Raw genomic sequence first — 11,018 nt, 5'->3', positions numbered from 1 at the left:
GTGTCCATTAGGTGTCAATCTAACCTCTCTTTGAATGAACAGCATGATCTCTTTCAACTAGATTCTTTGCTACACCAAAGTAATTGGAGCTTTACAAACGTAACAGGTATAGGTATTGTGTTATGAAACAACTTCATGAATAAATGTAGTTTACACACATTCCAGGGACAATGCCATTGAATTGTTTAATAAAGAAGCGGAGCAAGAATTTAGCACTTTAGCCAATACCATCATGAATAAGCACAAAACTATATGCTAGAGAACTGGTTCCCAACCCAGCCCTTAGGTACCCCAGAATACGCCAGAATTTAGGGATTACCCTGTTGTGTCTAAAATTTTTGTTTTTTTCTAAAAGTACCTTAGCCACAACTGGGGCATAAAACGGCCCTTACCCACTGCTGTTACTGCTGCACATGGAGGTGAAGCAAGAAGGAATCCCTGCTTCTCCAACTAACAGGCTCCAGGGAAGGACTTCAGTGAATCCACTCCACTCCTCCTCCAACAGAGAGAGAGAGAGCGTGTGTGTTTGTGTGTGAGACTGCCTGCCTGCCAGTAACTGTGTGTGTGACTGTCTGCCTGTAACTGTATGTTTGCTGGGCCTGTGTTGACCTTGAAACCATATGGCAGCCCAAGAATGAGTATTACCCCCATCATCGCATACCATTTGCAAAAGTAGACAACCGAGGATATTCAGAACAAACAAACTGCATTTTCACTGATGATATCGTTATTATAGGTTTTACTGTTTTAAAACATTCATGTTCAACAAAGTCTCACAAGTAAAACAGTACCTCTCATGTACAGGTTTGATGGTGTTTTGGAGAGTTACAGGGTAAAATATTGGGCTTGCAGATTAAAATCCACAGGGCATGCTATGCCACTTAAGCCCTGTCATGGGATATGGGACTCCTCGTATGTGTTCCCTTAATTATACTTTGTATCCCTGCATTCGAATGGAATTGTTCCCTTCTGTTCAGTTACCAGATTCTGTAGGGTCCCTTTGTTCGCAAATCATGTTTAGGCTTGATTGGAAGATTGTGTTTGTCCCATTCTAAATAATTATTAATCTGTTGATAGGTATTAATGTCTCTTTTGGATATGATATTGGAACACAATGCTTGTTCATATCATATAACATATATGTGAAAATATGATTGTAGAACAAGTGGGGGTGGAATGTATATTACATGTGCAGAAATTTTATTTCCAACACTATTTTCTAATCTGTAATTCCATTATTTAGTATATAAAAATTTTGGCTCAAGAGAAAAAGGTTAAAAAAAAATAAAAAAATAAAATACTATTTTGTTTTCATTAACCCCTTAAGGACCACACTTCTGGAATAAAAGGGAATCATGACATGTCACACGTCATGTGTCCTTAAGGGGTTAAACAAACGTGCAATCCATGCCTACTGAAATGAAAAATGCATGTAATTATGCAAATTGCATTTGTATATTCAGGAAAGATTTATCTTTTTCCATACACACTTCTCATTAAAAAAATTTAACAAAATAAAACAAATTATGTCACGAAATATGAAAAGAAAAAAAAATTATAATTCTTTATCTCGGTAAATAAAAAAGGCAGAACTGAAGGTTGAAAATAAAAAAATAAAAAAGAGGATAAGGTCTCGTAAAAAGGGATAGTCCAACCAAGAAGGACCTGACCCGGAGTTTTAAATCTAAATATTTGTTCCAAAAGGGTGTTGAACTGTAGTTCTATGTTCCTACTCATTTTGTAACAGAGATGCTTTCAAATGTATCAGTTTTAAAATGGTAAAAAGAAAAACAATGTAAAATGTTCTATGCTTGACAGAAGTGATAGAAAGGATTAAGAGTGACATTTATTTTATACCTTTAATAAAAGTGACATTTATTTTATAAGTTTAATATAATAGAAGTTGGATCCCGTTAAATTCCAATTTCATGCCAAAATGTTCCTGTAATGTCCATTAACGTTATTTTAATAATACTTTATTAAAAGGAGTACAATTTTTCCAGTGTGTCCTACAGTCAGACATCAAATCATGTGTTTTTGGAATAATCACTGAACATGTGAGAAATCGAAAAAAAAGCAAAAACAAAACAGCACAACAACTTTGGCAATAAACAGTTCTTGTGTTGGGAATTTATATACTCAAAGTAGCAATCACCCACATCTCTGCCTAGCACTGTAACAAGGTGTTATTAGAAAGTTTGCATGTGATAAAAGTGCAAATTTTGACAGAGGTAGGTAGCCCAAAAACAGAAAACACCCTCTCGGGAAACAAACTCATGTTTAAGGGACAGGAAAACATGCACAGACAACACAAAACTGCCCTTGGTAATGTCCCCTCCAGCAAAATTAGCTGGACAGTATCCACAGTGGGGTGAGTAGCTCTCTGCTACCGTGGTATTAAGCCGAGACCCTGGTTGAAGTAAATTAACTTTCCGCCTCTTCAAGTCCTACGGAGAAAACATTGGGCAGTAAATTCCCAGAAAATTAGGCCACAGGCAAAGGGTCTCCCTTGGAATCATGACAGGAGACATAACTGCACAGTAAACAGTACTTGAGACAGGAAATCGTGATGTTTGGCAACTGTCAGAAAGGAAGGTAATCCAAAGGAAATGTCCAAAGATTCCCCATTTAATTTGAAGCTTCATATGCTTGCAGAAGTCGAAATTGGAGAACAGATTATGCTTGACTCTTTAAGAACAGGCCATAGATAGAAGACACACAGAAAAAAAAAAAAAACGGTCCCAAACAAAGGGGGGTTATCCACTGAACCACAACATACTTGACACTCCCATACAACACAAATCACAGGCCGCCTAAGGGAGGACAAGTTTCCCTTGAACCTGGGGCTGTTAAGGCCTGCTGAGGGTAACAGGAAAAAGTCAGTAATACAGCGCATGAGCTCAACAAACAGCAAGGGTTTTGGTTGCAGCCCAGAGGAACTCTAAATCAGATGTTAATCCATTCTTCACTTCACATTCGAGATCCTCGCTCCTGAAGAATCTAAAAAAAGAAATGTTCACAACGTTGTAGCAGAAAGCAATTTGGCACATGCAGGGATTCTTTCATTTACACACAGAGCAAATGGATCTCTACTGTAAATTCATTCTCCAAAAAAGCATTTTATTAGCAATAAATAAAAATTATGGGACTTAAAGGAACACTTTAGCATTAGGAATACATATCTTATTCAGAATGCTACAGCCCTGATGCTCTCATCCATTCGGTCCAGAATCCCCCCTTCGCCCTTGCACCACTTCCCTATATCCATGTAAAAAACAAAACAAAAAAATAAAAAACTAACAAATTACTCACCTTTTCTCCAGAGGTTATAAGTAACCAGTAAGGCTTGAAACTGCTGAATTGTCAAGAATGTGTGTGCTCAGCTACATATACACATACACATACATGCACACCTTTCTTTGCAGTACATCACCTCTACGAAGAATTAAAAGTGTTATGTTAAGTCAACGGCCACTTTAGTTGCAACTCACCATATGAAGCAATGTTTCAATCCATTAATCAACAGCATTCTTAAAGGACCACTATAGGCGCCCAGACAACTTCAGCTCAATGAAGTGGTCTGGTTGCCAGGTCCTTCTAGTTTTAACCCTCCAGCTGAAAACATAGCCGTTTCAGAGAAAGGCCGCTTCCGCGATTCTCACTGTGAAAATCCCAGTAAGAAAAGACCCTGACGTCCATAGGAAAGCATTGAGTAATGCTTTCCTATGGGCAGTTTGAATGCGCGCGGCTCTTGGTGCGAATGCGCATTCGGCGCTGATGTCGGCAGGAGGAGGAGAGGTCACCAGCGCCGAAGGAGTCTGGCACTGGAGAAAGGTAAGTGGCTGAAGGGGTTTTAACTCCTTCAGCCCAGCGGCAGGGGGGGCATAAGGGTGGGGGGGACCCAAGGACCACATATTGCCAGGAAAACAAGTTTGTTTTCCTGGCACTATAGTGGTCCTTTAAGGAAAAATGTCCATGAATCTATTATTAACTTCAACCATATTTCCAAAAAAAATATAGAACTTTTGTTAACTGAACATCACATACAACAACACATCCAACCTCTCACCTTGGCCTTCTCACTGGGCTCAATGACCAGTCCATTTGTAGAGTTGTTAAGCTCCCGAGACACCACACACAGGAACTCTGCCTGGTCTTCATTACCATAATTGTAGGAAGAGCCAATGCTGATCAGCTGAGGGAAATAAAAAATTACTACATTAAATTGTAGTGGACTTTTTTTTTTTTTTTTTATTACTGTGGCTGATTTGTTACTATTTCTGAACAATAGTCTTGCAAATAATCCATTACATCCTAAATGAACACAGGCATATTTATAGGATAAAATGTCAATTTATAATCTTCTAATATATACAGGAACGTTAAAAAGAAAATCATATGTGGAAATAAACAAATAAGGGGTTTAGTGAGTAGACTCTTGTATAACTAGTGGAACGGTGGAGGGGGGGCGGGGCCGGGCCGACTGGCAGCCACAAGCATTAGCTCCTGACCCGAGCACATGAAAAAGGCACTAAAAGCGGGTGCCGAACACCCCAAAGTCGACAACTCCGCAATAACGGCGAGGTGCATAACCCTAGCACCAGAAAGACACCCGAAAACCACCAACAGCAAACTGGAAGGTGGGTGCTGTTATTCCCGGCCTACTCACGACTGGGAGCCTCAGGAAGCAATTGAGCAGGGCCGGCAGCGTGAGAAAACCCCATACGCCAGCGATGAGAGACTGACACCACGAGGCCGGTGCCTGCCGGCGGCGCGGCCCCGCTCCCCCCCCCCATGGTCGGCGGGGGTAATCCAGACCTCATGGCGGCGGCCCTCACGGCGACGGGAATCCCCGGGCTGGTGTGGTGCCGATCGCCTGTGCTGGCGATGGCTGCCTGCAGAACAGCCTGTCGGAAGAATGGACTATACTGTTATGGGGACAGTCATAACGGAAGATACCTCACCATCGGGTGCTTAGAACCCATTTAATTGTACTCACCTACCGTGGGGATCTGGCCTGGACAGAGCATGTGGCCATCGGTGCTGCCAGCCTCCGGATGGATTCTCCGGCAACCAGCCCGCAAGAGGAGTAGGTGCCCTGCCCACCGGGTCTGAGGGGTCCCCGGAGGAACTTGTCCCTGATGCCGTGAGCCCTGTGGTCCAGGTGGTGACGGGCTGTCCGGCGGACCGGTGGCCGTGAATGGCGTGCACCATCCCCAAGAGTGTGGCCGGCACCAGGAGAGACATGGGGGCACACGCTCCACAGAGGCTTGAGAGGTTCTGGGGAGGTGCAGGGGGCAGGAGGTTCATAGACTCTAGGTGTGGGGGTCTTGTGGATGGTTCCTGCCTCTGAGTGCCCACAGAGACAAGGAGAGTCCTGCAGGCAGGCGGTGGCATGCATGGGGGAGACGGATGGAGCCTTGGCGGGCTGGGGGACATATTGCTGCTGTACCATAGACGGCCCCCGCCCGACTATTATGAAGCCCTGTACTGCTATAATCCCTATTTGATTATTCTCTCATAAATGCATTATGCAGTAGATCTGAAATCTAGCCTGAACGTCTACTATAATTAAACTGTGCCAACATGTTTAAGCAGCTATCATAAATATACATGCATAACCTGTAACACCTATAGACTAGCATAAACATTGATCGAGCCTTATTACAGTATATGCCTATTTTTATCAGCCCAACTTAAGTGGCAGAAAACGTCAAATATAAAAAAAATGTGCCTGTCATATACATTTCTCACTTTCTCGATGATACCAAATGTAAAGTTTTAACTGTTAAAGACCCAGCATGTTTCTATCATTAATGACACGTAATTACATTATTTAGAATGTTCATAGCCTAGTTCTCATACCGACTTCAATGCATTATACTTTAAAACTGTGTTTAAATCCAAACGTCTAAGCCTGAGAAAAAATAAAAATTGTGCATGTTATTCCTATGCCCCGCATGTTACGCGAGGGAAAGACCAGAGGATTGCCTTTGGGGTACCTCTCGTCAGTTTGTACTTTATATCTGCACTACAAAAATAAAGAATTATAAAAAAAAAAAAACTAGTGGAACGGTCACTTCCCAGGATTTTTAATAGGTTTACTTATTCCAATATTTAACAAATATGGATTTCTGAACAGTGAAAAATAGAATAAAATGAGAACAGTTGCTTGAAAGTTTAATTCACAGCAAAGTGGCCAACAATATAACTTTATTTAAACCTTGATGCGTTTTGTTAAATTTTGTGTTGCCATTATTTGTACAAAGCTCTACCCACACATTTTAAAGATAAATGTAACCTTTCATTCCACATTTTATACAACTCGGTAGACAAAAATAGTGATTTCACTTCCTTACTATAGTGCATTCAAAAGTCACTTTTTGAATATTTACATGCCTGCAATAGCTCACCTGAACACTGGTTCATTCAGTAAAATTGGTTTGAAAATAAGTAAATAAATTAGATCTACTCTTGTGGCATTTCTAAAAGCGATCTTTGTGGTTTTCTATCATAGAGCACATAAAAAAGTGCTGCTGGTGGAATGTGGAAAATACATGTTAAAAGACCCCTAAAAGTTGACACTGCTGCGTCTTGCAAGCTCTCAAATGTACCCCACTATACCTATAGATTAGAGGTTCCCAAACAAGTCCTCAAGCACCCCCTACCAGTCCAGGATTCAGGGATTACCCTGTTGTTTTTGCATTTCGTTCTAAAAAAACCTGAGTAATCCCTAAATCCTGGACTGGTAGAGGGTCCTTGAGGACTGGGTTGGCAACCACTGCTCTAGATGATTCATCTGATTTTGAGCCTAAAATTTTTATTTTCTTACCCACTTATGTGCACAGGCATACTCTCCTTGAAAAACATCCATTTGAATATTTTATACAACCTACGGGGATCACTGTTGAGGATAATTATGGAGGTAATGCAGGTTGCACCAGGACAGCTAATTAGGGTGTTACCTGAGTGATAAGTCTTTTCACTCCTCCCCCTGGGAAAAAAAAATCCATCTTACACTGAAGCAGCATTATGGCTCAAGCACAGACAAGAATTTGTTAGATGATAAGGTGAAGATGATGCCTTTTCACACCGAGAAACACTATGTAACTTCAACAAATTCCTAACGGTTGAAAACATTGTTTTTGTCTTTGGAATAACCCATTGAAGTCCATTAAGTGCAGCATAATGAACATACCTGCTCAAATTTCCAACCATCAGACATGGTGGACACCATTTGTGTGAGTTCCTCTTCCTGACATTGTAACACTCTGTATACATGTTTGACAGGACCCTAAAGGAACGAGGGATAAAACCAGTCAATACATATATCTTATGGCAATGAAGCACATTTATCGAACCTTCTTCAAGAATTCTATTTTGTTATAACCAAAGTATTACAGCATATAAAGTAAAATCAGAGATGTGTTAGGATAGGCAACAAGGTTTCTATAAATACAAGAAAATAACATTATGCAAGTAGCTTTTTTGATGGGTATTATCACATGTACTTATTCCTGCAGTTTACCCAATATTGTATACAGCCTATTCGTGTCTCACAATCGCAGTCTAAATGCTCACAAGGTACAGGAACATAAACCTTACAAGCTAGTGGAACACATGTAAGTCATACAAGGTTATTGACCTTATTGTGAATTCACAGTGAATTTAAAATTTTAGCCCGAGGTAGCTAAACGGAAAGCATAGCCGACTTAGAGAATTCTTCCAGTTACGTCATTTTGCCATAACCCCTTAAGGATCAAACTTCTGGAATAAAAGGGAATTATGACATGTCACACATGTCATGTGTCCTTAAGGGGTTAAAGCGGCACTGTCACGTGAACTTCCCTTTTTTATATTGTTTCCTCTTCTCTTCCTCTCTCAGAATCTGTTCTTCCTTCTTTAAAATTTAAGGTAAAGTAGGGGCTACTTTGTCTTATGTATTTTTCCTACACCTGACATTCTCTGACACAAGGTGGAGCTCAAGTCAGTTCCATTTCTGGTGTCAAAGAACGTACTCACCCTTAGGAGTAGGACAAATACAAGAAATAAAGAAAAGAACAGATTCTGAGAGAGAAATAATAGGAGAAAGGTAGATTTAAAGGTGAAATTCACTGTTAAATTTCACTTTAGTGATTAACCCTGGTAATGTTACCCGTATTAAAACAGTGCCTGCTTTCTATTATAACATGTGTAATTCTGTCAATTGCTTGTCATATACACAAACACACACTGGGTAGCATCCCTCTATCTATGATTTACTCCATCTGCACATAACTTTTACATTTTAGTGGCACACATGAACTGTTACCTGGGAGGTCCTATTCTCGTTGTCTCTGATACGCTCTTTCACTAGTCGCACTAAGGAGGCAATGTTATAAAATTCTGCTTCTTCTAGAACTCCTGAAAAGAGAAGATACAAAAATGTTAATTAAGGGGCACTCCAAGCACACAAACATTCTGATGTAATGTATATATTCAATTTCAGATTAATAACGAACGGAAACTCCTTGCAGAAGTTTTTGGCTCTCCTGGAGGCTATGACTGGTGGCCACCAGGTTAGTTTTTATAATAGTGGTACCCTTACCACAAACAACTAATCAACAAAATAAATGAAAATACCTTTATTTTTTTCTTTGGTATAGTGTCTCAAATATATGGATATGCAGTTCTTCCAATCTTTAATCTTTTTAAAAAACATACACAACATATTGTAAAAACAAACACCTATCTAGTATAGAATATCGCTCTCCCAAACGCTGAACCACTGACAGTGGTCATAGGGGCACGTAGATAGGTCTGCAAGACCTGTGCTACAAGGCTGGTAGTGGTGTCACAATAAGATTAATCTGCAGTTTGTCACAATATTTTCAAATCCATTATTATGAAGTGGTAACTGTAGAAGTCCAGACTGGAGAACAAAGGCTTCAACTGCTCCTGTAAGCGTTTCGTCTGTATAGACTTCAAGGCAGAGCTAATGCCGCATTAAAGAACACTATAGCATTATGAATACAAATATGTATTCTAACGCAATAGAGCCCTATTCACCGTTTAACTAACCATTTATTTGCTTACCTTAATCCAGCGCTTGGCTCCCTCAGCACTGCGGCCCAGTGCTGAGGGAGTCAAGCACTGGATTAAGGTAAGCAAATAAATGGTTAGTTAAACAGTGACTAGGGCTCTATTGCGTTAGAATACATATTTGTCAGGGAGACAGCCACTAGAGGCTGGATTAACCCTGCAGTGTAAACATAGCATTGAACTGAAGTGGTCTGGGTGCCTATAGTGGTCCTTTAAAAAAAGTCCCTCTTTATATACTCCTCCAATCAGAGTTGATCGTACATTATACATGCTTGATACGTATTTCCTGTGCTCAGTTCCCTGCTCGACCAAAAACATGGCTGTGACGAAAGCAACTTCGCCACTGGCTGTTGGAGAGGTCTAATGGCCTGCCTTTTACCTTGGGATTATGGCCCCTGTGACCTATTGGGTTTTAAGGCACTGTTTATGCCCCTTTAAATGCCACTGGAAAGGATTTGCAATTTCGAAGTGGCCCTTCAAATGCAGCCGAAGTCGAAGTGGCCGCCATTCGACATGCGAACACGTGGCGGCCATTTTATTTAGTCGAACGAGGTCTGCTGTGTTTTGTTGTCGAGTTCATGGAGCTCAAATCGGACACGCAACGGCACGAACACCGCTGAAACTTTACCTTCACTGGGACTTCTGCTCTTCGACGGTAGGCGAACGGCACTTTGACATTGACTTAGTGCACGAACGGTCCCGTTCGACTATTCAAAGTGCACTTTTAACATTGAAAATAGACCAACCGCACAGCCTAATTCTCTGGAACTGTTTTGGGCATGAAAATGTGCGTGAGGTCGGTCAAAAGAGAATTCCAGGAAGTTCCTGAACCCCTGCTCTGATCTGGGTGATTTTTGGATATGTTGTTCACCCAGATCAGGGCTATCAGGATGTAAGATTTATGGGGATATGTTATGTTTTGGGGTGTTTTCCAGACTCTGTAAAATGTATTTTTTTTCTGCTCAAAGTTAATTGAGTTAGTCCATTGTCTTTGTTAATTGTATCACAGGCAGAGGGGAGGGATTGCGTACACTGTATGGGAGTGTCTGAATGTAAACCTCTGTTTTTATTGGCTTGTATGTTTTGTATTCGGTGCCCAACTAGGTCCATCTGGGCGTCACCTTTGTGCCATTAAACTTTCTGTTACTGTTTGACCCTCAACAAGTAGCCTTGTCTCGTGATTGGAGGGGAACTGCTATACTCTGTATACTCCCCTGGGTTCTAATCACTTAGCTCTTTTAAGTGCTTTTCCGGATATGCTCTCCTGGAGGAGAGGTCTTCCCCACACGGTCCTGGATGTCGGAGGTTCATACAGGGTGGAAGGAAGACGGCGAGACTCCAGCTAAGCTACGGTGGTTGTGGAGTCTGCGGTGGTTGTGGTGTCAGGTGCGGTGCTTAAAGTCCTCGGCGTCAGCTAGGAAACATCAGTCAACTGAGGTGCCCAGTCGGGGTGCCAGGTGATCCGTTACAATGGCCACCCGGATCGTCAAGGGCCACATAGTAAACTATATCATAGTCCGACGTTGGGAATCAATCAATCATTCTCAACATCTCGACTAACACTCATCTCCAGGAGGAACATGTATGGAAGAGACGCCGGTCTCTCCAACTAAGAAATTAGAATATCGGAACCATAAAAATGGCCGCAGTGGTTCGCTTTGACTACCTATTTGGTTGTGCATGCGTCCGGACTTAGCGGGCAAAAGTGACCCCAAAATGAATATACCAATCAGTGAAATAACAAATACCCTCCATATACACACCAAATATAGGTAGGAGGATTGAAGGAAAATCCTGCTGTATTATCCATTTTGGGGATTGATCTTATTGGGACACCACAACCAGCCTTACAGCACAGCTCTTGCAGACCGATCTACGTACCTCTGGGAACACTGTCAATAGATCAGCGTATGGGAGTGCAATATTTTAACCTTTTT

The 11,018-nt window shown here is 41.3% G+C and overlaps 1 protein-coding gene across 1 annotated transcript in view; it reads right to left on the bottom strand.

Moving 5' to 3' along the window:
- Positions 1-1,960: 1,960 nt before the first annotated feature.
- Positions 1,961-11,018, bottom strand: part of KCTD2 (potassium channel tetramerization domain containing 2) — a 43,137-nt gene continuing 34,079 nt past the window's right edge. Inside the window, exons 3-6 of the mRNA XM_063425418.1 lie at positions 8,312-8,403; positions 7,199-7,294; positions 4,070-4,195; positions 1,961-3,000 (exon numbers count right to left, since the gene is read on the bottom strand). Coding sequence (XP_063281488.1) covers positions 2,971-3,000; positions 4,070-4,195; positions 7,199-7,294; positions 8,312-8,403 — 344 coding nt within the window. The 3' untranslated portion in view covers positions 1,961-2,970. The remainder of the gene's footprint in view (positions 3,001-4,069; positions 4,196-7,198; positions 7,295-8,311; positions 8,404-11,018) is intronic.

Source organism: Pelobates fuscus, chromosome 6 (genome assembly GCF_036172605.1).
Source record: "Pelobates fuscus isolate aPelFus1 chromosome 6, aPelFus1.pri, whole genome shotgun sequence".
NCBI lineage: Eukaryota > Metazoa > Chordata > Amphibia > Anura > Pelobatidae > Pelobates > Pelobates fuscus.
This window is presented reverse-complemented; position numbering and strand designations above follow the sequence as displayed.